The following is a 26,648-nucleotide window of genomic DNA, read 5'->3' as shown; positions in this document are numbered from 1 at the left end:
ATGGAATCATTTTGTTGAACAAAATTTAATCTAAATTTTCGACTCATCAAAGTAGCCACCTTTTGCAGATACAACAGCCGAACATATTCGTGGCATTCTTTCTACAATGGAAATCAAATATTGTTCAGAAAGTTCTTCCCAACACTGTTGCAGAAGTTCCCACAAATGTGTTTCACTTGCAGGTTGCTTTGCTTTCACCCTTCTGTCCAGTTCATCCCAAACCAGCTCGATGGGGTTTAAGTCTGGAGACCGTGCTGGCCATTCCATGATTTGAAGCCTACAGTCTTGTTCTTTTCTTCCAAGGTTGTTCTGACATCGCCTGGAGGTATGTTTTGGGTCGATATCTTGCTTGAGGATGAACCCCTGACCAAATAGGCATAGACCAGAGGGTATTGCATGATGCTGCAAAATGTTGTGGTAGCCCTTTTGGTTCAGGGTGTCAGTCACTCTGTGCAAGTTGCCAACTCTGGATCCAGCAAAAGAGCCTCAGATCATCATGTTTCCTCCTTCATGTTTGACAGTTGGTGTCACACACCGAGGAACTATCCTTTCGCCTACTCGATGGCATACAAAAATCCTGTGTGATGAACTGAAGATTTCAAATTTTGATTCATCGGTCCATAAGACCTTCTTCCAGTTTTCAGTAGTCCACTGGTGGTGCTTCATGGTCAAGGCAAGCCTCTTTTTCTTATTTTGCCATCTTAGCAATGGCTTTCTTACTGCTTCTCGACCTGTCAAACCTGCAGCTCAAAGTAAAGTCTTCTGCTCACAGTTGAAACTGAGACTTCCTTACTTCGACCAGTGCTAAGCTGTTGTCCTGTGAGCCACCCATCACACAAGCTGTTGACTCAGAAACTTGTCTTCTGATGGTGTTGTGGCTTTTGGTCTGCCAGACCTCTTCCTCTCAGAGTTTCCTCCAGTTTCCAAGTGCCTTTTGATGGTGTCAGACACTGCCCTCACTGACACCTTGGCTACTTTGCAATTTCTCTAAAGGAAAGACCTACACTTTTAAGGGTTATAATGGTCTGTCTGTCTTCCTTTGTTAATTGTCTTTTTCTCACCATTATGATAGCAATATACTACTTCCTGCAGTGCAATATTGTCCAAAATAATGCTTCAGAGGGTGAAGCAACACAGTCTGTTCCAACACTGCTTTTATAGACAGAGGGTTTGTAACTAATCAACAAAAGTTGGGACACCTGTTGGAATTGTTTGCATCGACTTTCAAGACTTAATTTACTTCCATTGCTGCAGAACGGCTCCAGTTGCTAACCCATTACTTGTTCCCTGAAAAGGGCCTTTTTAACAACTCTGAAATTTACATTATTTTTCAGTTTTTGGTAACGTAAACTTTTTTCTTTTTTTTTTAACCTCTGGCAGTTTTCCGTTTAGCTTTGTACCATTTCAGGTTATTCACTGGACTTAAACTACTTAAATTTCAGTAAAAACTGAAAAATGGGGGTGTTCGAAAACTTTCGAATGGTAGTGTAGCAGGATATCTCAAAAAGTTATGGATTAATTTGGACGAAACTTGGTGGGCAGGTTGGGTATGTAACAAGGAAGAATTGATTCGATTTTGGTGAGAAACCAAATGTGGATCTGAGAATTTTTTTTAAAGTGATTCTTCACCATTGAGTCATAGTGCTAAAACAATATATAGCACAATATCTCAAAAAAAGTTATGAATGGATTCGGACGAAACTTGGTGGATGAGTTTGTTAAGTGACTAAAACGAGCCAATTAAATTTTAGTTTCGGTCCGAATCCAGATCCGGCCTGTCAGTGGGATGCAAAACATCAATTAATCAGCTTGGCGGAGGTATGCGCTCTACCGAATGCCCTTCTCGTTTCTTTTAAGTTACAAGCAGGATTATGGAAGATTTGTGATGACCGTCTTAAACATGCTAAATATTTCCTTCGGCATTATAATAATCATACTATAATGGAGCTACAGTGAATGGGTGTATACATGTTTCATCTACTCCTCCAAGATAATTTGACCTCGGAACCTGAAACTTTCAGGGATTATAATGAGGGCATCCTGAAGTTGTGCCTGTGCATGTTTTGTTTGATTACATCAAGTTTTGCAAAAAAAAAATTTTCCCCAATCTTGGCATTTTCTTCCTTTGGAGGGGAGGAGGGGTGGGGAGAGGGGGGAGTCGCACATTTTCAAAATGTCGAATAAGGAGGCCTAATTCGAGAAAACATAAGCAGTACACATTATTTTTTTTATTTTCGGCAGCGATCGAGGCAGCAGTCTGTAGTCTATACATCACCAAAATAAAGGAATGTGTCAGAATAACGTGTTGCACGCTTGGAACACGATCATCTATTGGGCAGATACTCTGCTATTAATAAAAATAAAATCGAATCCCCAAATTTTTGCTTTAAGACCGATGGACAACAAAGAAAGCACAAAGTTCGGCAATCGTGCTTGTGAAACACTTTATTGGACAGGAAAAAAAAAAAACAACAAGGGGAAACAATACAATAGTTCACACAGTCTAACATCAACCATCCCCAAAATTAAAAATAATTTTCTTTGAAAAAAAAAAAAAAAGGAACACATGAAAACCTCCGACTCTGCAGAGTTGACTTCGGACCGCTATCATAATGTGTGGCATCACTGAACAGCTCTCAGCCAGCTTGCACTACGATGCACCGCTCAGATGACAGCAGCTTGAGGTACGAGTGAACAAGCACTTGACCCCAGCTTTACTCACACCAGTGTCAGCGTTAAACACCCAAACAGGTATTATTATTGTTGTTTGCGTTTTTAAAATGGTTACGCACATATGCTAATAAATACACAAGGTAAATGGTCATAAATAAATATATCAGGCATCTGGCACTGGGCTTCGATAATAAACGCTGATGTTAAAGGGTATAAAATAAAGGAGCTAGTTATTCCTCTCTCCAGTTGTCAAACTAAAAACACTGTTGTTACGCGCAAGATAAAAAAATTAAATGAAACAGAAGAACAGATCTTGTCCGTGATCTCACAGAGATGACGGTGGCATTTTCACCCATACGGCATGGTGTTTAAAACAAGCTTGGAATGTGTTCATTGCGTCGGCTGACTGAACTCCACTGCGGCGGCATAATGGCTGGTAAAGCCATACGGCCATTTTCTTTTTGCATCATTTAATCTCTCCAGTAAGCACTCGCTCGAGTCAGCCTCAAAATGTATGATACAGGCAGTAACGCTTGGTAATGCAAATCAGCACACAAGAAATACTATGGAATGGCCAATGTAGATGTACCAGGCCGATCGAAATGTTGGGTGAGCAGAAAATGATACAGACTCCCCAGATAAAGTGCTATCTTACCAAGTTCCATCTCGTGGAGCCAGAGGTATTTCTAAAGGCCAAAAACGCAGTATTGAGCTTTGAGATGATAGTACGGCTGTGATTCTGCTATCAATGCAAGAGACCGGTATTCGGAGATGAACCAGTTATTTTTGTTCATGCCGAAACCGGTAGAGCCCTCACGGATAAACGATTCCACATTCAAACAGCCTCACCGTTTCGCTCAAAATAGAAAAACATCATCCCAACGATGATTGGACGACGATTTCTCTCAACATGGCCCGCTGGGCGATATCTGAGAACTATAATTAAGGAATCAGCCTTCCCAGCTGTTTGTTCACCTCGAGATCCGAACAACGGCGCTGCCGGTTCGCTCGTGATGGAGGCCTCGTCGTGGCTATCACCTCTCTGACCATAGCAGCAAATGAGCCACAGCACAGCTGTGCAAGTTTGATCCGTGCTTCTCAAGTACAACATAATTAAGGCTGTTAAAATGGTTCTTAATAAACCCTTTTCTTCTTTTTCTTCTTGCCAGTGTTTCTTGGAGGACTAGTACTGCCCCACTGGTCTTGGGTGCAAGTTCTTAGCAGGTTACATTCCTATCTGGTCTTGAGAGCAACACTGCTTGCTCATTAAGGGTCCTAGCAGCAAGAGGAAAACATTCAGCTGCAAGTCAAGTTGTTGCTACCTGACAGTCAGTCACATTCGATATCTTTGTCCACTCCAAAAAAATATACATTTCAATTAAGATAACCAGAGGCAAAGGTAATCGAGCATTTGCTGAATAAAGGTTCAACAACACTAGTATATTTTGCCACTAGAGGCAATTTAAAAGCAGTGACACCTAATAAATATTAAGCAATTGCGCTCGTCAAATTCCAGCCTGGCAAAAAAGGCTTCGACTTTGCATGGCACAAGCACGGTCGGAGGGACAAGGGGAAAGGAAAGGAAAGGAAAGGAAAGGAAAGGAAAGGAGAGGAGAGGAGAGGAGAGGAGAGGAGAGGAGAGGAGAGGAGAGGAGAGGAGAGGAGAGGAGAGGAGAGGAGAGGAGAGGAGAGGAGAGGAGAGGAGAGGAGAGGAGAGGAGAGGAGAGGAGAGAGAGAGACCGACCTGAAAAATAAACTTGCTAACTGTGACCTCCACAGCCTTAACGGCATTGTGCTGGCACCGGCAGTTCGACCCTCACTTACCCTGAGCTGCAGTGTGCTTGTGGAGGTGCCACTATAGGCGACAAAAGTGGGAAAAAAATCAAATCAAAACGTTAATGGGTACAGAGAGGCAACAAAAATGGGTACAGAAAGCACACCATATGCCAGGCAAACAAGGGTTATGGGGGGAAAAAGTGCATGTTGCCACAAGTGCGCATAAAATATTTGTATCACTTCTAATTGATTATCTAGTCCGAAACAAAACCTCACCCTCTGAACCCCCCAAAAATAAGTAAGCCAAACCAAGGGAAAACTATCTCAGTCTTAGTCACGATACAAAAAGCTATCTCAAATCAGAGAAGCAGACAATATGCAAAGACGCCCAAGACCTGCAACCTAAGCGATTGGCGCATAGGAAAGAAATAAGAGAGCATTCTCCCCGCAAAATAGCTAAGGAAAAGATAAAGCTTCAAAAGATAAAAGGAAAATTGGGCCCCGACATGAACCCATCCCAGGGGTCATATATGCATTTGGTCACGATTCTCCGCAGCTCTTTACAGGTGCGAATGGGTGAGCCCACTGAAAACATCTGAATGCAGGAGAAGGTTCGTCTATCACCAAGATGGACGTCAAAGTACGAATGCAGACCGCAATTATCCCAGAATGGATTCTGCTTGCAGCCTCATTCCCCCAAAAAGTATGTGTATAATAAAAACAAAGAAAGAAAAAGATTTATGGAAGAAGATAAACAACCAGAAGGTTCTCGCGAGATGAATGGAAGCGACGTGACATGAAGATGTTGTTAATGAGAAGGAAATGGAGTGGTTTCAATGGGTGTGGTGTGACAGTATTTTAAGAATTTTGAGAAGGGTGAAATGAAGGTAAAGCAGAATTTGGTCTTCGAAGTGAAAAATAAAATAAAATGTTGCATGGGTTTTAGGAGTAATGGACGAGTGTGATGCGGTACAAGTCAATGGAAGGAGTGATAAAGAGGACCGCGGCATTGCAAGTACAATCTAATCAACCCCAAAGCCCTCCACTTCCCGACAGAAGGTCCACGTTGGCTGATTGAACACATCCAGCTTATGACCGAGGGGCGTTGGGGCCCACGGCCTCCCGAGAGCAGCTGCCACTTGATGCTCGAGCATCTTCAATGGATCTTCTCGATAGGTTCTCCAATCTGACTGTGGCTGTCGGCCTTCCAAGCCCTCCGCTAGCTGCAGCGCTTCCAGATCAAAATCTAGGCTTTCCTCGGTCACCTCCAAGATCAGCAAACTTGGACCTCGCAGCCGAGCAATGGCCACAATGTCATAGTCCCACATAAGGTAACCTGACAAGCAGAGAAATAAAAGTTTCATTGTTGATGTCAAAGTCACAATCGTTTGCATAAGAGCAAAAACAAAATCGACCAAAAAAAACAAAAAACAACATAAACAAAGGTCATCTGACACCAAAATCAAATCCTAGAGACCAGCATCATTACCAAATGGAAATAGTAAAGAAATGAAGGTCCAATCAAAACCACTGATAAACAGTAAACAGATTCTCTCTCCGAGCCTCCTACACCTTCCACCACAATCCTCGGCCTACAATACTACGCTCCCCTTTTTCCAAGTCCATCGGTTCTTTCCATCAGGTGTTAATTTTCTGGCAACCCTTGACTGATTCTGCAACTGGACCAGACCAAATCAGCTCAGGCATCCTAAAATGTGTATGTATGTATGTATGTATGTATGTATGTATGTATGTATGTATGTCTACTGCTCTGCTGCTCTCGCACATCTTCTCTCTGTTCTTTTTGCCCTGTCATTTGCCCTACATTATCTTCCACCTGCTTGGAAATCAGCCAACATCACGACATTACAGAAAGAAGGTGCAAAACCTGATCCCCTTGAAGGGGAACCCAAACGCTCAAACCACCTCGATGCTAATCTATCCCTTGATACCCGACAAAATAGATGTCTTTTTCCGATTTATAAAGTCAGTAAATTTGTGATTAAGAGTGGAAATCTTCTTCAGATCAGTCGTGCCGTCGTACCCGGAAGTAGACTATCAGATTCTGTACAGGGGTTACATCACAGTAAGATTTAACACGAACTGCGAATAATTTTCGTTTTCCCACAAATATGCCGAGTCGATGCATCCTTGGTGGTTGTAGTAATACAAATAGAGATGGTTTCATGCTAATCCAACTGCCCAAGGTCCTTAAGTTTTCCAGAAATTGAACAAGGTTTGTCTGAAATATCCTCGTGTGGTTCAGGCCTCCAAAATGTTCACTATTGCGCTCGTAACATTTTACAGAGAACTGTTATGAAACAACAGAGATGGCTAGAACTTGTGGTTAACCACCACAATACAGAGAGAATTCCATACCTATGATTAATGGAAGAAACAGCCGTCACTCAAAACTGTAGTACCATCTCTACCCAGGTACCAGCATAAGTACACAGGTGATTTGAGCGATCAATCAAACACCAGTTGCCATTGCCCAGCAATTCCCACAAGAGCACCTGAAAATAATTGGCATCCCCCCCCCCCATCACCAGCATCCCACACCCCTCCTCCACTGTCACCCCACAACACCCACCACCATACCACACCCACCTCCACCCTCCTCTACAATCCCCAATCCATTGGGGAAGGACATCGACACCCCACGGACGTAACGGTGGGCCACAGCACGGACACAAATGGCGTCCGAGGAAAGTATGAAACGGGACGATCCCACAACATGCAAGACACCTGATCCAGCCTGCGATGATGGGACAAAGCATTAATCACCCATTTTGTCCACACTGTCAGAGTGTGCTCGGCGTTCTCTGTGCTGTCAGGCAATGACGGGTATCTCTGCTCGAGTAATATACAAACTGATTTATCAATTAAAACAAAATCCCTCCCTTATAAACTGTCAAGTGAACAGAAAATCAAACCCTACCAAGCTGAAGTGATCATTTGAGCAGTGTTTTCATCTTCAGGAACACTTCCGCCTTCCTCTGAATCATTCGCACAAGGCTCAAAACGATAAAGCTCCACAATTCCCCCAAAAGCATTTCTATTACTAATTTTGTCTCCAATCGTTTCTTCAAAATTCCACTGATCAGTTTCAACATGCTGAGAACCTTCGGAGCCATAGACTCCTATAGAGAAGGACTGGAACCTCACGATCTCGGGGTTTGTAACTAGAGTCTGAAGGATTAACTTGAGTCCGGGGCTAAAATGACTTCAAGAAAGGCTTGAGACACGATCTCGGGATCCATATAGGGGTTTTTGAGGATGGCGAGTTCAATAGTGTCATTTTCAACACCACCTGAGGTCATCTTCAAGGTCGAAAGGTCATATTTCAAGCTAAAATTACTGAATTTTGGTATTTTGCCCATTTTTGTGTCTAACTCATAGAGAAAACTTTTGTAAAGTCCATGACAAAACATGACATTGTGCACTTAATGCACCTACTTGCTGATTTCTATCATCGTTAACTAATGTATGTTTTGTTTGCTTCTCTTTCAGAAACTGTCCAGCTGGTGATCTCACAGGATCTTTGTGTCGTTTCCTGCTTTGGTGACAATATGCCACGTCGTTGCAGCTGCTTTGGTTGTAGAGGAAACTATGATGGGACGCCTTATGTAAAGGTCATATCCTTCCCAAAAGATCCTGAGGAGAGGGAGAGATGGATATTGGCAATGCCAAATGAGAAAGAAAGCTTGAGGTGCTAAAAGGAGATATGTATTTGTGAGACACATTTCAATTGTGATTGGGTGTCAGTTAGGGGAGGAAAACGACCCAAAGAACCCCCATCAATATTTCCTGGAGTACCGAAATCAGCTTTGAAGAAGGTGACCTCAGCCCCACGCCCAACATCATCTTCTACGTCAGAATCAAGAGCTAAGAAGATGCAGGCAGCTGATGAGGCTGCAGACAATATCCAAGATTTCAACCACTTCCGTGCTAAAATCAGCTCCTATTTTCTTGGCTTTAACGTCATAAAAGACCAGGAAAACCTTTACCTATCAAGAACTGATGCCACTAGACAAACTGTCAAGCAGTTCTTTCATTTCCAACAAGTTCACTCACCTTTTGGATTTCTATTCTTGAATACAGTAGAGAAAGATGGCATTGAGGTGCCCAAACGACTTTTTCCTTTGCAGAAGAACAGCCTGCTCTCAAAATGGTCCCAGATTAGATCCATAACTGACCAGGTAAACATCTATGAATGCACAAGCAAGGAAATTCTTCAGCTTGTAATAAGCCAGCTCTGTTGGATGACTGAGGCACACGAGCTTCCTCATTTCACCTTCCTTCTGTCGCAGCTGCATCTTATGTTCAAACCTCTTGATCATCGCCGATTTGATACTGATACTATGATTTTCACAATGCAGCTTCACAACATATCACCCAGTGCATACAAAATGATTCGTCGATCCGGCTTAATCATTCTACCATCAACAAAAAAGGTAAAACAGATGCTTGCTAGTAGTCAGCAGGACTCCAATCTCAAAACCTTGTTCGACCAGCTTAAACCACAGCAGCGTTTGGTCAATTTAATGTTTGACGAGGTAAAGCTGGTCGAGACATTGCGATTTTCTGGAGGGCATGTTGTAGGATATGCTCAAAATGCAGCAGCGGGTGGTGAACACGAAATGCTTCCTTCACATGCTATGGTTGTTGAAGTTGCCTGCCATTTCGGTGGTCCACGCTATATTCCACGCATTTTGCCCCGCAAAAAACTAACTGCCACCTACTTCCTTTCTCTCCCTCCCTCCTCTCTCGCCTTCCCTCCTCGCTCTTCCCCCTTCTATCTCCTCTCTATCTAGCCTCTCTTTCGCCCCTCTATCTAGCCTCTCTTTCGCCCCTCTATCTAGCCTCTCTTTCGCCCCTCTATCTAGCCTCTCTTTCGCCCCTCTATCTAGCCTCTCTTTCGCCCCTCTATCTAGCCTCTCTTTCGCCCCTCTATCTAGCCTCTCTTTCGCCCCTCTATCTAGCCTCTCTTTCGCCCCTCTATCTAGCCTCTCTTTCGCCCCTCTATCTAGCCTCTCTTTCGCCCCTCTATCTAGCCTCTCTTTCGCCCCTCTATCTAGCCTCTCTTTCGCCCCTCTATCTAACCTCTCTTTCCCCCCTCTATCTAGCCTCTCTTTCCCCCTATATCTAACCTCTCTTTCGCCCCTCCATGAACTCACTCTCCCCCACCCCTCTCTATCTCCCGCCCCCCGCCCCCCACCTCTACACCCCCTCCCCTCAGTGTTCCCATCAGCGAAGCGACAGGTGGTATTTGCTATTAAGAAAATAAAACATTCTGCTGAAGAAGTAGGGGAAGTTGTGGTGGAGAGGGGGCAGGAGATGGTGTTGTTGATGCTCCTGCTTTTGATACATCAGCGAAGCGACGGTATGAATCAGCTGAAGGAACTCCTTATCAAAGCTGCATCAGCTGTAGTTGGTGCTGGCGATACTGTGATTTCTTTGATATGTGACAATTGCAATACCAACCGCAGTGTTTATTCAAAACTTGGAGGACCAGGAAGTTGCCAAGTGCTGTCAATTCAAGAGCAATCTATGTTCTTAGTGTACAACTATGTGCACATCTTCAAAAATGTTCGCAACAACTGGATTACTGTTGATGGCAAGACACTCTCATTTGTCGTAGATGGTAATGAGTACAAAGCTTACTGGAGTGATATTCAGAAGGTTAATGAGATCGACCGGGCTACTCCTATTCGCTTAACCAAGCTAACGCACACCGCTGTTTTCCCCAAGCCCCTTCAACGCCAGAGCGTACCATTGGTATGCCAAGTGTTCAATGACAAGACTGTCGCTGCTTTAAAGACCTTCAAGGATTCACTGGGCATCAGCGAAAGCACAATCATCCTCACCCAGATAATGAGCGAGTGATTCAAGATAATGAACGTGAAAGACCGTTTCTCAGCTATCCATCTGCGCGACGAATCCAGACAGCCTTGGACAGCAGACTGTACAAGTTTCACTAGGCTGGAGCAGGCCTGCCAAATTATATCTACCTGCGCATGGCAAGGAGGTGGTGGTCGTAAGCTGAAGCTAACTCAGCAAACTGCTGAAGCCTTCACTGTGTCCACACGTAATAATGTGCATGCTGCCAAATTGCTTCTGGCAGAGAAAAACTTTGACTACGTTCTTCCTGCTATATTTGCAGATGAAGCCTTGGAAAAGTTTTTCGGCCAAGTCAGGCAAAGAAGCGGTGGAAACTTCGACATTGACATAGTTGACATTATGGCTGCAGCTAAAATTGTAAATTTGCAAACACTCATTAAGCATGACATTATGCCCGAATCTAGTTCTCGTGTGATTGATTGCGACAAGAACTGTACAACTTCCATAAATCCAGATGAGTGAAGTGAACTCATTGACGAGATTACTCCTCAAGACACTCAGGATCTCTTGGGGTCTGACAATGCCCTTAAGCATAAAGTAGTTTATTTGGCCGGACACCTTTGTTCATAAATATGGCGATAGCACTAGTATGGAGGAGATCATTGATGATGAAGATGGTAACTGAGTTTATAGTCATCTGAGTCATCTAGTGTCATCTGAGTCATCTAGTGTCATCTGAGTTTCTAGATAATTTGAATAGAGGTGGATTGAGTGTGCTGACTATGTCAACAGTCTTTTTTTGTACATAATGCCTATAATTTGTATGACAAGAAGAAAATGCGTTGCCGATTTCATTTTGCTGAGCTGTTATCCTCTGTCGATGCACCTTTAGCTAGTAGTAATGCTGCATGTACTACCTTAGCTAACATTATATTGAAAGCTCATGTCCTCAATCTAAGTGACAAAGAAAAAGTTTTGGGATGCCTCAGGAGGCAAGAAAAGCTCTCCAACTAGTGATAGACATTGACATAGTTGTAATAGGCATAGAGTTGTGACATGCATATAATGTTTATGTAATACCATATGTGACAATAAATATCAAAGTCTGATAGCTCTACACACTTGCATCTTATTACAATCAGCCATCTCTCACCGTTTTGAGTTAGACACAAAAACCGGCAAAAAACACCAAAATTCAGCAATTTGACCTTTAAATATGACATTTTGACCTGGAAGATAACCTCAGGTGGTGTTGAAAATGACACTATTGAACTCGCCGTCCTCAAAAACCCCTATATGGATCCCGAGATCGTGTCTCTAGCCCTTCTCGAAGTCATTTTAGCCCCGGACTCAAGTTAATCCTTCAGACTCAAGTTACAAACCCCGAGCATGGGAGGTTCCAGTTCTTCTCTATATGAGTCTATGGTTGCAATGCTTATAAACGCCTGGAGAAGCCAGCGTTCATGGCTTTATTTCATTTGCGCATATGAATAACAGAGTAATCTCTTAAACTAAGCAGAATTACAAAATGTAAGCTCCAGATTTGAAAGTATCAGCAGTTCCGACTCTGAAAAAAAGTGTTGATTTGTCCAATTCGGACATTGCTTGGGCGTTTCCAGGTGCATAGTTGTATCAACGGCAATTGGTAATCGTTTGCCAAGCCAAGCGTTCCATTGGAGTGCTTAAGCCACTAACCGAGCTGTACAGTTCATGTCCTGATCAGGATGTACAGTTGACAGTTACTACAAGGTAAAGGAGCATATACAGCACACACAGACTTGGTACATATGGGTAGCTTTGGATCTGTAGGGACTCTCCGCGGGTGTGTGAGCATGCCATGCCTGTTTCGAGTGCCATGGTGGCAAAGTTTCATCCCGTATCTTATGGAGGTTATATCAGGTTTTCATTTATACTCGCACCTGGTCGAAAGCATTTGGTTTGTCGTATTTGCTTTACAAAGGTTTTATGTTTCTCTTTGAGTTTCAAAGCAAAATATATTTGATAACGCCAGATTTCTGAGCCATTTGCCATATTGACGTATTTTCTAGATTACCGAGCCAAATTTTTTTTTCCACCCGTCACACGCCACTGTTTATAAACATTAATGTTGTGATCATCTCCCTGAAATGTCAAAATAAATGTAACATTGTTTTTCGTTGAAAGCTACTCAAGGTTTTTGGGTTGTATACAATGCTGTATGTAGTCTGTAGTCAGTAGTCAGTAATCTCTAGTCAGTAATCACACTGACTCCAACCTGCTGATATCGGCCAAGCATGTGTTTTTGTGTGTGCACGCGCACGTTGTTCACAAAGCATAACATATTCTCTCTGATAACGCCTCTACCCCCCCCCCCCCAACCCCTCTCTCTCCACCTCCAGACGCGTCCGAGCAGTGTTTATAGTATGACTGGCAGAAAATTGATTTCAGACATTATTTTGTTTCAATCTTCACTGTTATTCTATGCAGAATCATTTTGATGAGATGGTATGCATCATAATTAACGCTCCACTGCACGTCTGCCTTCCCTTCCTCTCACCTCTCGTTGCCTTCCCTCCCCCCCTACTTCCTTTCTCTCCCTCCCTCCTCGCTCTTCCCCCCTCAATCTCCTCTCTATCTAGCCTCTCTTTCCCCCTATATCTAACCTCTCTTTTCCCCATCTAACCTCTCTTCCCCCTCCATCTAACCTCTCTGCCCCCCTCCATCTACTCACTCTCCCCCACCCCTCTCTATCTCCCCCCCCCACCTCTACACCCCTCCCCTCGGTGTTCCCATCAACGAAGCGACGGGTGGTATTTGCTATTAAGAAAATAAAACATTCTGCTGAAGAAGTAGGGGAAGTTGTGGTGGAGAGGGGGCAGGGGATGGTGTTGTTGATGCTCCTGCTTTTCCAACTTAAAAATTCCAATTCAAATAACATCCATTCTTAAACACAGGACATTTGCAGAATTCCCTGCAATTCTGAAATGGTGCCACCACATTTGGGACATTATTTTGTTAATTTTCAACTGCATGAAATTCCACATTTGGTGGGGAAAACTATTTCCAGCACTCAAACTTTACAACAGAAAAAAAAATTGATCTCCAAAACAATGCTGCGTGACATCATGATGATACCATCACAGCACCACATGATCGCTGTCACAGAAGATTTGCTTTGCTTTTTCGGTTGTGTCAAAAATTCAAGTGCACAGGAAATCAGAAACAAAATTATTTATCCATACATTCCCTCCTGAACAGTGGGCCATTCCTACATGTTTTAAAACTTGCCATACCGTGCACAGTAAGCCGAGTAAGATGACTGCACTTCCAAGCAAGCAGGACGAGGGGGTCCTCAGCTCGGTCTGTGTTCAGGTTGAGTGCTGGGGGGCCCATGTCGTTCATCTCACGCACCAGAAGCACGTGGCTAAGCCAGCGATTGTACTGTTGCCCAACATTATCAAGCAAAGCAGTCGATACACCAGGGCAGCCGTCTAGGTGAAGGCGCTCCAGGGGTAAGCCTGGGCGGAAAAGACGGTGAAGCAGTTCTGCCCCAACTCCCACCGCCAACACATAGACTCTGAGCAACGGGTTGCGGGTTGCCAACGCTTTCCAGTCTTGATCCTGCCAAAAGGATCAGGTTGAAAATGTTCATCAATTCCCATAAAGCAAGAAGCTAAAAGTACCTCAAGGTTAAATAAATCTGCTATTTCCTAGTCATGATCAAGAACAACTAAATTATATATTGACATACAACAACAAAGAAGCTCAAAGGCTCCACATCAAAAAATAAAAACCAATTAAGGCATCACCGACAGCAACAACGGCAGAGCACCTGAGGCATCCCGTCCATAGATTTATTCAGCCGGGGGTGCTGGTGATGAAGCAACAGGCAGAGGCGAGAAAGTGGTGTGGCATCACCACGGCGGGCCAGCGCCTGCGCCAGCTCTGCGGTGAAGTCGGGTGCATCGAGTGCCAGGCATCGCAGTGCCATAAGGCGGCTAGCCTCAGCGGGACGCAACAAAGGGAGAGTATCTCCACTGCTGTTGCCCAGTGGCGGAGATCCATGCAGACGCAGGAGGCTGAGGTGTTGCAAAGAGGCGAGTGTGGTACTTGGGAGTGTTTGAAGCAAGTCAGGTGCAGCGGCTTCGAGCATGAAAGCCAGCGAAAGCCAGCGCAACCTCTTGCAGCTACGTAGCAACTGGCGTAGTAACCACTGCAACCTGCACACAGAGTACCATTTATCATTACATGGGCATCACATTGATCAAACCAAATAATTGATCAAAATTAAATAAACTCCATTGTCATTCTTAAAAGCCAAAAAAACCCAACAGACTTGATTATTATTAAAGACAGCCTTGATTACGAATAAAAGGTGCATTAGTCAGATTGCAAGGCACCTCCTTGAACACACATTTTAATAATGCCACAACTAAATTTTGCTTTCGGGGGAATCATCTCAGCAAGGATATAAGAAACTTGACTCTGCTTAGCAAGCAGATTTGACAAAATCAGGTCAAAGGGTCATGGCGCCATATATACGATATGATGTGATGTGATGGAAATGGATTTCACACAATGGCCCTGGCCAAAATGATCAATCTGACGGTGCATTTTTACGATGTGTTTGATCATCACATCAGGATCCATTCACAGCTACAATCATTATCTATGGTGTCAATTATCCTTGGGTATTATTTTATTACCTCGTCAGGCTGCTCATTCAATCAGCAAACAAGGTCATCAACATCCAGGTCAATGATCATTGTTAAGGTACAACTGATATGGAGTGGCCGGAAATTGTATCAATCAAGCCGATAATAGACAGCCTTATCCAACCTCAACCCAAAATGACCACAATATTGAGAGAATGCCTTCAATGACATTTCCCATTATTGAGACAATGGCCAAGATGTAATATGTGTAGGTCACGATGGAATTTTACAAATAAGTGGGTCTAAATTAAGTTTTCAAGCAAGTGACGCATTACGTAACATACTTCATATGAAAGGCACTTCGAGACTGAAAATTGAAGTTAGGGATCGAACTGTAGTCTAATTATATCGTTTCCTATTCCTGTGGTAAATATATAGTTTATTTAAGGCGAGTTAACTCTCTTCCAACGACTGTATACGTTGAACAATGCTTAGAAAAACTTTGTATGCAATAAATTGAATATGTGGACAAACTATGGAGTATGTTAAACAATATTTAATAATGATGTTTGGTTTTAAGGAATTTTTAATTTGTGAAGCAAAGTTTTCATTGGTAAAGAGAACATACATTCCAACGTTCTGACAGTTTTCTTCATGTAGAAAGATGCCTAATTGTGTTACCTTTGCAAAGGTTGGTTGCTTTCATGAAATGGTCTGAGTATTGAAATACTGTGCTGTAATAAAATCAAGTGCATTTGGTGAGAACTTGGGAACAGTTAAGAACATTTAACTGTTCTTTGTTTAACTGTTCCCTCTCCTCTCCTCTCATTCTACCCCCCCCCCCCACCACCCCACCTCTCTCCCCTCTATGCTCCCCCCCAAGGGGTTTGGGAGTGGGGCTTGATGATGACTTGAAGACATGAAGTCACCCCTTACATTGCGCAGATGTTCCGCGAGTACCTGCTAGTCCACGATAATATTCCACTGATACTTGCTAGTCCACCGGTCTGAAACTCTGCCCATACAAGGCAGAGCTTAGCTTACTGGCCTGACTCCATCCACAATTGTAACCTCAAAAAAATGATAGCATTGGGCATTGGAGTACATTTGAATACTGAACAATGTGTTTCTATCATAAAAGAAAGGTGTGCTTTGATTACAACCCATACAGAGAAAATGAGGTCATGTATGTTATTTACTGGAATGATTGAGGCAGTGGTCTATTGCCTATAATAATAATAACAACAACAATAATAACTAGAACTGCCACTTTATAACTGCTGGCAGTGATGACCGGGTACCAAGATGTCTGGCTTCGATACAACACGGGACTGACGAGTTGGGAACCGAGTTACACGAAGTGTTCAATCTATTTATTACATATGCAGTTAGCCCTTTTTCCTGGGGACATTGTCGGTATCAATTGAATTGGCATTTAAATTACCTGACCACCAAATAATAAATGTGTGGGAAATGGCACCATGGGTCCACAGGGTAAATCGAAACTCTGCGAAATAATACGGAGCCCCCCCCCCAAGTCTCTCCACTATGCGGGATTGATAAGTTATGGACCAAGTAACATGCCGCATTCAATCTATTTATTACGTAAGCAATTATCCATTTATCCTGAATACATAGTTGGTATAAAATGAATTTTTGTTTAAATAAGCCGAATTCAAAGTAATAAATGTGGATACCATGGGCGCAGAGGGTAAAGCGGGATTCCCCTTAGTCTAATGAGGGCCCACACGTTTCTCTACGACGCGGGATTCACAAGTTATGAACCGAGGAACAGGCCACGTTCCATTCATTTATTATATACACAGTTGACCATTTTTCCTGAGGCCATTATCGGGATCAATTTAATTGCTACTCCTGTACCCTGAAACACCTGCAGGCACAGCCTTATGCAAGTGAGCATAAGGCTCACTCAAAAAAAAAAATTTTTTTTTTAATTCTAAAAGTTCTCAGATTCAAATAATTAAATAATTATAGCTGCCAGACCTTGTGGCCAATCGGGATGAGATTTAAAACTGACATTCCACATCTCCACTTGATCATAATTGTGAAGTTTCACGATGAATGATGCAGCGGTTCGAGTAAACATTATTTAATATTTTTCCTTCGATCCAATATGGCTGCCAAATCATGTGACCTACATCAAAAGGAGGTGGGAACTTTTTGTTCGTCATGGCTAGACGGTCGTACCTGTAAAGTTTTGCCTCGATCTGTTGAAGCATTTCAGAGTTGAAGACCTTTTAATTTTCAATCCAATTTGGCTGACGAACCATATGACCTATGACATCATAAACTTATATTCTGCCTCTAATGGGGTAGGGGATAACGCATATTGAGTTTCGTGTTAATCGGATAAGGTGCGTTTTTCTATCCAAGATTGCCACCAAACCATATGACTTGTGACATCATAATTTTTATCATATATGCAGCCATGGTGGGAGATGATAGTTGCAAAGTTTCGCTTCGATAGGATTTAAGTGGTTCCAGAGAAAACTTAATTTAAAATTTTTCTTAAATCCAATATGGCAGACAAATCATGTGACCTATCAATTATTTGTTAACAAACTTATATCCCCCTACCCTTGGAGAATATGTGTGTGAAATTTCTCCTTGAGCTGACCAGCCGTTCTGGAGACAATGTTTGAAAGTTTTAGGGTAAATTCAATATGTCCACCAAACCATGTGACACATCAATTAGAAATTAACAAACTTGTAAAAGGATGTCATGGGGAATGTGTGTGTAAAGTTTCGCATCAATCTGTCCAGCCGTTCTGGAGAAGATTTAAAAAAAAAAAAAAATCTAAACAATATGGCTGCCGAACCACATGACCTATAACGTCATAACAATTTTCTTCGACAGCGATTTATTTTGCGTAGATGATGCTCAAGAAATTTCAAATTTTTCTGATGCAGTGTTCTCCCTGTCGAATTTTCACCTGAAAACCACTTCAGTGATGACGTCACGAAAAATCACACATGTTCCACACAGCGAACTCTTGCCATGTGCCAAGTTTCAATTTTTTCCATTGAATGGTTTCACAGATACTGAGACTCAAAGTTTGCCGGTTTTTCAAAGATGGCACTCATACCACGTGTCCTATGTTATAATTATAAATTAAGTACGCTTTCAAAAAAGAAACATACGACGGTGAAAATTTCGTGTCGATCGGACTTACGGTTCCCGAGAAAATGAATTTTAAAGCGAAAACCCCACAAATTGCTTGTGAAAGAAAAATGAAAATAAACGCAGCAAAAACAATAGGTTCCTCAGCCTTGTTGGCTTGGTACCCTAACAATAATGTACACTAGTGTGTGTGTGTGTGTGTGTGTGTGTGTGTGTGTGTGTGTGTGTGTGTGTGTGTGTGTGTGTGTGTGTGTGTGTGTGTGTGTGTGTGTGTGTGTGTGTGTGTGTGTGTGTGTGTGTGTGTGTGTGTGTCCTGCATAACTCCAAACCCATGCAGCCTGAAACTTTGCATGTATACCTAGGGAACTCCAACGAAGTGCATGACTGAAAATTGTTTGTTTGAGTTAATTAAAACAACCTTTTGAAAATAATTAATGGACTTATTTAATTATATCCTTAATCAGGCGCCATCCTCGGCCACCGCTCTCCATGGGGTCTTAAGGCATATCCTGGGTTACCTTGCCGAGGTCTGAAGCCGCCATGGTTTTTGGCCTGCTCAACTATTCCTCGACTTGGAACAGACAGCAACGATTTATTTTCGAATCCTTATAGAATTGTGTGCGTGTGTGTGTGTGTGTGTGTGTGTGTGTGTGTGTGTGTGTGTGTGTGTGTGTGTGTGTGTGTGTGTGTGTGTGTGTGTGTGTGTGTGTGTGTGTGTGTGTGTAAGTTGCTGTTGTTGCCTGCTATCTTCACATGTGGGTGGGTTTATTCAGGAGGTGAAAAAGAGCCCGACCAGGTCTCAAATTATCCACCTCCATGTGTGCGTGTTGTTGATGGTATCTAAATACACAGGTTTTAGAATGTGGAATGGAGTCCTCGCAGGGCGAGCTCAAAGTATCCACCTTTATTTCGATAAGTGGTCACGATTCATGGACCAAGCCATGAGATTTTCTGTTCTCAAAGTTTTGTGCTGAGGGCTCTCTTCAGGATCATCAATGAGCCCCAGACAGCTTCCAACTGTAGTTTATTAGTAGCAATATTCCCAGGGATGGTTTTTAATATCTCTGTGAAGTTCTTCGTCGTCATTCCTGTCGCTCCAACTATCAATGGTACAAATTTGGCATTCTTCAGCTTCCAGGATCTTTTCACTTCATTCTTGAGGTCTTGGTATTTGGTCATTTTCTTGATTTCCACATTGTTTAGTCCAAAGTCACTGGTATTAACACCTCAATCAGCAATGCCTTCTCTTTTTTTGTACCCAAGTATGATATCTGGTTGCAGTCCTTTGCTTTCAATGTTCACGCTCGATGGGATCAATATGTCGTATGTGAGCGGTACTTCCATGTTTTCAGTGATTGCTTTTGGTTCATGTTCCCACAAATTTTCTGGAACTGGGATATCAAAGTTTTTGCAGATGTTCCAGCAGATTACATTATAAACTCTGTTGTCATTGTATGTACAGCTGTTCTGACATAAAGTTTTTTTTTTTTGTGCGTTCCATCATTAAGCATAACACAGTATCATTCTCTATCCCCCCCCCACTCCTCCTCTCTCCCCCCACGTACCCCACCCTCCCGCAGTGAAAAGCAACATTGGGTTAGGCGTCGGTCTCCGCACCCCCCCTCCTCACTCTCCCCCCTCCTCACTCTCCCCCCTTCCTAGCTTCCCTTCTCTCCATCCTCTCCTCTCTCCCCCGTCTCACCCCTCCCTCCACCCCCGTCCCACCCTCCACCCCGTCCCACCCTCCCTCCCCCCGTCCCACCCCTCCCTCCCCTCTCCCCCGTCCCACCCCTCCCTCCCCTCTCCCCCGTCCCACCCCTCCCTCCCCTCTCCCCCGTCCCTCCCCGTCCCTCCCCTCCCCCGTCCCACTCCTCCCTTCCCTCTCTCCACCCTCCCCTTTATATCCCCAACAATGAAGTAATGGGTTGTATTTGCTAGTAATAATAATATGAACATATATATATATATATATATATATATATATATATATATATATATATATATGTATGTTGATATCTGTCAAGTGATGATGTTCATGGCATGGTACAAAGCAAAACAAAAATCATCATGATGCTAAAAGATTTAAACATCTTAATCTTGAACAATAAATACAAGTGTGTGTCAGTCAGTCAGTCAATCAATATGTGTGTCTCCTCCACAACTCCAAAAACATGAAAACTAGCAACCCAAGACTTTGCATGCATATGAAGGGACTCCAAGGCAGTGCGTGAACGAAAACTGGGTGTTTGGGTAAATTTAAACACCCATTTTGAATATAATTAACAGCTTACCTTCATGAAAGGCATTTCCTTGGTCATCCCAACTTCAACTCGCAGGGGTCTTAGCCATCATTTTCATTCGGCCTACTGAAAATTCCTTGCCTTGGAACAGGTAATAACGGTTTCTGTATGATCAAGCTTCATACCTATAAATCGCTGATCATTGATCACTGATTTTCAAACTTAGGAATCGCTGTATACAATGCCAATTGCTTGCCAAGCCCCCGTTCGCTGTCAACCGATGTTTGTAAGCCATGGCGATACAGTGCTTGCTTCAAACGTTTTGTTGGAGTACTTGCTTGAATGCATGTCACTTGGTGAGCGCTCTACAAGCTGCTTGGTTTGAACTGTCTGTTTTTTAAAAAATTCCCTCCATATGACGGATCCAGATGGCGTCTATTTCAAAGTAATATGGAATAGGCAAAGCCGAGAAGCGAACGTAGAATTCTTCTTACATTCGCTTCTGACTTTACCTATAACGTGTTCATCACTGTATACATGCCAACTATACCGTGGTACATGTAAGCGCCACACAGCTGATGATTTTGACGCAATTTCCAGTTACTTCAGCCTGGATTCGGGATCAGTGATCAAATAATGTAAATCACGATTAAAAAATATTTTTTGATGATGCGGGAGATATCTTTATTAAAAGCAACTTTGGGGAAAAAATAATTGAATAAATAAATAAATAAACGATCACTTCTGGTCAAGAATAAAAGAAATTATAAGTTCCGGAAAGAGTTTCAAAATCACTCCCGGTAATGTTAAATACAAAATAAACACTTCCTGTCATGAAAAAAAATCCCTTTCGGAAGTATAAAATTAACTTTGGGAAAAAAATAATTGAATAAATAAATAAACACTTTCGGTCATGATCTCCCGGCATGCATCATTCCCCATGACAAAAACCGGAAACAAAAAAAAAAAACGGAAACAAAATGGTCATAGCCAACGACACGGATTCACAATTGCCAGGGTATTGTGTTGTTTTTGTTGTTTCCTATCCTCTCATGTGCACGCGTTAAGTAATATTCACAAGATAGAAATAAAACCCAATCGTGTTTATACACCGCACAGCTTTTAACAACAACCGGAAGCAAAAGGTCATAGCTAACGACACGGATTCCAAATAGCCAGCGGTATTGTGTTGTTGTTGTTTCCTATTCTCTCACGTGCACGCATTAAGTATCAAGCTCACTTCGTTCGCTATTATGAATTACCTCAAGGTCTCCTTCGTTCATGTGGCGTTTATACAGCTGTATGGCTCTAAAAACGCCATAAAACATAAAAAGAACCCTCCTCCACATTCCGTGAAGCGACGGGGTTCACACACATCTTTTTACGCACCGACAGTGTCGAGTGAACGATGTGGGAAGGTGACGTTAACGAGGAGGTATGACGTGCTCAGTTCAGTCACCTGCTCTACCCCACGCAACGTACAGTGTTAATTCAGACAAAAATAAAATAAAAAGTGTGCGTGTTCACACAGTTCACTCTGCTAAACACAACAACAACAAAAAAACACTTACATCTTATTGTCCTTTGTAATAACTGCTTGGTTGTGCGGGACCTCGGTGTCATCTTGAATGATTTTTTTTTGTTTAGTACATGAGATCGCATTGTTTCCCCTTTTTGTGCAATCTGCTCTCATTTCGAATGTGATTTTATTTCAGTCTGAGCTTGGAGAAATGCTATCTTCAATATAAAAGCGAATGAGACGTTTGTTTGTGACGCTACTCCTCTGAGTTCACAAAGTTAATCGCGGAAAAAAAAAAAAAAAAAAAAAAAAAAACTTTGTAGGATCACATTCTTTTTTTAACCACAATACAACTAACTAGGGCTTTTAAATAGTCATTGTCACACAATTCATAACTTACCGTTTACAGAAAAGGGGTGGAAAGAGGGAGGGTGGTGGGGTAGGGAGGAGGACAAGGGGTTGGAGGGAGGAGAGAAGGAAAAGGGTGGGAGTCTGGAGTGGGAGAAGGTGGGGGGATGGGGTGGGAGGAGGTCGTATGGAGGGAAAGGAGTGGGAGGGAGGGAAGGAAAGAGGTGGGAGGAGGAAGGGCTGGGAGGAGAAGGGAAAAGGGTGGGAGGAGGGAGAGAGGAGGACAAGAGGTAGGATGGAGCGAAAGAGGGAGGATGGAGGGAAAGAGGGAGGATGGAGCGAAAGGGGTAGGATGGAGGGAAAGGGGTAGGATGGAGGGAAAGGGGTAGGATGGAGGGAAAGGGGTAGGATGGAGGGAAAGGGGTCGGATGGAGGGGAAGGGGTCGGATGGAGGGGAAGGGGTCGGATGGAGGGGAAGGGGTCGGATGGAGGGGAAGGGGTCGGATGGAGGGGAAGGGGTCGGATGGAGGGGAAGGGGTCGGATGGAGGGGAAGGGGTCGGATGGAGGGGAAGGGGTCGGATGGAGGGGAAGGGGTCGGATGGAGGGGAAGGGGTCGGATGGAGGGGAAGGGGTCGGATGGAGGGGAAGGGGTCGGATGGAGGGGAAGGGGTCGGATGGAGGGGAAGGGGTCGGATGGAGGGGAAGGGGTCGGATGGAGGGGAAGGGGTCGGATGGAGGGGAAGGGGTCGGATGGAGGGGAAGGGGTCGGATGGAGGGGAAGGGGTCGGATGGAGGGGAAGGGGTCGGATGGAGGGGAAGGGGTCGGATGGAGGGGAAGGGGTCGGATGGAGGGAAAGGGGTCGGATGGAGGGAAAGGGGTCGGATGGAGGGAAAGGGGTCGGATGGAGGGAAAGGGGTCGGATGGAGGGAAAGGGGTCGGAGGGAGGGAGGGAAAGGGGTGGGGGAGGGAGGGAGGAGGGACAATGGCGGGTACCTTTGCTAGTCTATAATAAAATATGAAACAACAAATAAAATTACCAATTCAAAAAGGTATTGTCATTCAATTAAAACGGGTTTGAAAAGAGATGGGTCTAAAGTGCGCCTTCAAAAGCAGTGAGGGATAAACTACAGACAGTTTGCAGAAGTTCATTCCAAAGGTGAGGGACCGGCATGACAAAAAGATCCCCCCCCTCCCTGCCCCACCAATAAATATGTATTTGGGGTACAACAAGAAAATGAGCATCAGATGAACAAAGACGTCTGATGGGATTATATTGAACAATTAAACTCTTCTTATAGTACAGGGCAGAACCATGCAAGGAATGAAACACTCGCAAAATCAACCTGAATACGATTTGATCATGAACCGAGAGCTAATACAGTGTTTTGACTTTGAGTGTGATATGGCTTCTACTTGAGGACAGTGTGACAATACGTGCGGCAGTATTTTGTAACTTCTGGAGTCGGACAAGTTGTGTGTGAGGAAGTTACAAAAATCTAGATGGGATAAAATATGAGCATGAACAAGTTTCTCAGTTCTGAACAGCTTAGAAAAAGAAAACTATACACTGTCAAATGAAAAATGTCAAACACTCAAGAGGACTTCGGAGTTTGTGTACATTTGAAAACTGAACAGCGTCTTGTACATTATGAAAGAACCCGTGCAGAGGAAAGAAAATAGTCATGATTAATATTTGAAGTCTTTAAAAAAACAAGACAGCCTTTTTCACCATACACCAGCAAAAGAAAATGGAAGGTTGTTGTTCGTAATTTTGGTTTTCACCCAAGTTTTCAAGGCTGAACAGTGTGCAGATAAAGGATTTATAAACAAACAGTTTCACATGGACATGTATTCACACATTGTGTGAAATAAATTAATTGATTACGTGAGATAATTTCTGGATCTGCCAAATTGCCAGTACGCATTTTGGAAAACTATATGCAGCATTTTATTCAACATTTTCAAATGTCATACATGTCTAATGTCTTTTCCCGTGGGTCCCACGGGTGCTGACCTACAAATATATTGTTACCGATTTCAGAATCCGGTCTGATGAATGCATCCACACATTCAGGTCCTGAGACAGTTATTTCCTTAAATGCATGTTCAGATTAGCCCCATCCCCATGTCTAATGAGATTTTAAATGTGATGCGTTGAGAAGGGTGAAGGATAGATCCCCTCTCTTATGGGAAGCTTTTTTCTTTACGACAGACACGTTTACACACATTTCCTTTCACGAGCTCTGAAGCCCGCCCTCATTTTTCCTCAACATTCTTTCACGAGCTCTGAAGCCTGCCCTTATATTTCCTCAGAAATAATCTTTCAAGAGCTCTGAAGCTCGCCCTTATATTGTTACGAATTTGGAAGCCTTTTGCACACAGACAGTCAGCAATCCCACAGTTCAGTTATTTCGTAAAGTATATCTGGATAGTTGGAATCCCTCCCCTATGTCCAATAGGCTAATTTCATGTGTGCACTGTGGGTTTATTTTAGAGTCAGATTTTTTACATCTTTAAATCTGCCAACGCCAACAAAACCCTCACTTCACTCCTCCTCCCACTCTACGGGAGAACAAGCACTTTACCCGCCCAACCTTCACTTCACGGCACCATAACGCACGTGCTGCTGACGATGGACGTGGGCGGAGCCCCTTCGCCTCGGAGCTCTGACTCCGCCCCAACAAAAAAGAATGTCTCCCCGGTCGACACTGGGGAAGGCAAAAGAGCCTCTCTCGGGGAAGGAGCACCGATTCGCTGACACACCCCCTCCTCCAATCATGGCTGGCAACCACGACACTCGGAACCCCTCATCCAATCCGGAGTCGAGTTACCAGAGAAACGGATTACTCCACCCCCGCACGCGGGTGGCGGGGGGGATAAAAAGAATTGCGAGGCACTCAAAGCGAGTGGGGGTCCTTTTTCAGTTGTGCCTTGGTCATCTCGATTCCCATCTCCGTTCGTTGGTGGCTGGTCGTCCATAGGATCCTGGAAGTGTGGGTTCGAGTCGCACCATGGTGGTTCATGTGTGCTCATTGGATTGTAGTTCATGTGGAGCGCTCTAGCTGGGGACCCTGATCTCTTTAACGGACTCCAAGCTCACAAGTGCGCACGAGGCGGCCAGGTACCCGAACCAAACTCTAACCCCCAGCTTGCCTATCCTCCGCGGCTGGAGGGTCCGAATAAAGGCCAGTTGGCTCCATTTCTTTTTGGGTGTGTGTGTGTGTCTGTCTGTGGCCAGTCTTATAAGTAGAATTGTATAAGTGCCTTGCTTATTGTACATTGCAATTTAGTCAGATTAACTCTGCTCTGTGTCTCCCTTCCTGATTATTGTGAATAAACCCCGTGTTAAATGTACCAGCTCGTTTTCTGTGCTTTCTCTCATTGGCCTAGCATGATTCGGGTTTGGGTTATAGTGAGGCCGATTGTGCCATAGATTGTTATTTGGACCAGCACGACTTTGGTAATTCCCGCTCGGTTACGCCGGATTAGAGTCAGTAACAGCTACTCGGTTTGGACAAAGCTGGCCGAGGGTGTGGCTTCCCCGGTAGCTAAACCGCGTGGCTAATTAGTTTAAATTGGAATCAGACAAAAAGACCCTAACCGCGCGGTCAAAATATTAGCGTCCGCGGTCCATTAAGCAACCCGTCGACTTCGGAGTTATCCGGAATGACGACCTTCAATTCCGGGTGTTCGGTGGGAGACGGCCCAACTGCTCCATCTAGCGATCGTTCCCCGCCCCCGAACCCTGCAGTTCTGGATCATCCTCCAGCGACCATCAACGAGGACATGGTCAATCTCCTTTGCCACACCGCCAGCATTGGAATACCAAGTACAGCGATGAGCTTGTGGGCGCTGAAACCATGTACCAGCCACCCTAAGTCCATGACTTCTAGCAAAGTCAAGGAACTTAGTGCCGTTCTGGTTCATAGTTCCTGACCCATGGGGACCAACACATGTCTCATAACCATCCCTATCAGTTCCAGTCAATGCATTGAAATCCCCCAAGACTAGAAGTGTATCTCGTCTGGGGCATTGATCAACCACAGACTCGAGTGTGGCGTAGAACGCATCCTTCACGGTGAGATCACTCGCCTCAGTCGGAGCATAGACAGAGACCAGGGAAATGACACCCAAGGAGTGACGAATCCTTCGTCTCATAATACGCTCGTTGACCGGTGTTACCTCAATTATCATTGGGGTCAGCTTATTGGACACAGCTACAGCAAGCAACTCCTTGAGTATGGTAACCATCAGAGCAACCAGACCAATAGTAGGTGGAACCAACCGCCATGATCTCGCCGCAATCCGGTCTCCGAACCTCAGAGAGCTGCAATACCGATGTCCAAACGCTTGAGCTCAGATGATAACAGAGACAGGTGATCATCCTCTCTTAGGGATAGGACATTCCAGGCACCCACCCGAAGGGACTGGCTCAGGTTAACCCAAGGAAACCACCGTCTGGTGGACGAC

At 43.9% G+C, this 26,648-nt stretch overlaps 1 protein-coding gene across 1 annotated transcript in view; it reads right to left on the bottom strand.

Annotated features, from left to right (window-relative positions):
- Positions 1–2,427: 2,427 nt before the first annotated feature.
- The window catches only part of FBXO33 (F-box protein 33), a 41,350-nt gene continuing 17,129 nt past the window's right edge, over positions 2,428–26,648 (bottom strand). The window contains exons 2-5 of the mRNA XM_085894871.1: positions 14,105–14,492; positions 13,566–13,893; positions 4,418–5,785; positions 2,428–3,948 (exon numbers count right to left, since the gene is read on the bottom strand). Of these exons, the coding sequence (XP_085750997.1) occupies positions 5,472–5,785; positions 13,566–13,893; positions 14,105–14,492 (1,030 nt within the window). The 3' untranslated portion in view covers positions 2,428–3,948; positions 4,418–5,471. The remainder of the gene's footprint in view (positions 3,949–4,417; positions 5,786–13,565; positions 13,894–14,104; positions 14,493–26,648) is intronic.

Source organism: Eptatretus burgeri, chromosome 9, assembly GCF_056783735.1.
Source record: "Eptatretus burgeri isolate ZD-2024b chromosome 9, Ebu_testis_v1, whole genome shotgun sequence".
Lineage (NCBI taxonomy): Eukaryota > Metazoa > Chordata > Myxini > Myxiniformes > Myxinidae > Eptatretus > Eptatretus burgeri.
Note: the sequence above shows the minus strand (reverse complement) of the source record. Positions and strands in the feature narration are given on the sequence as shown.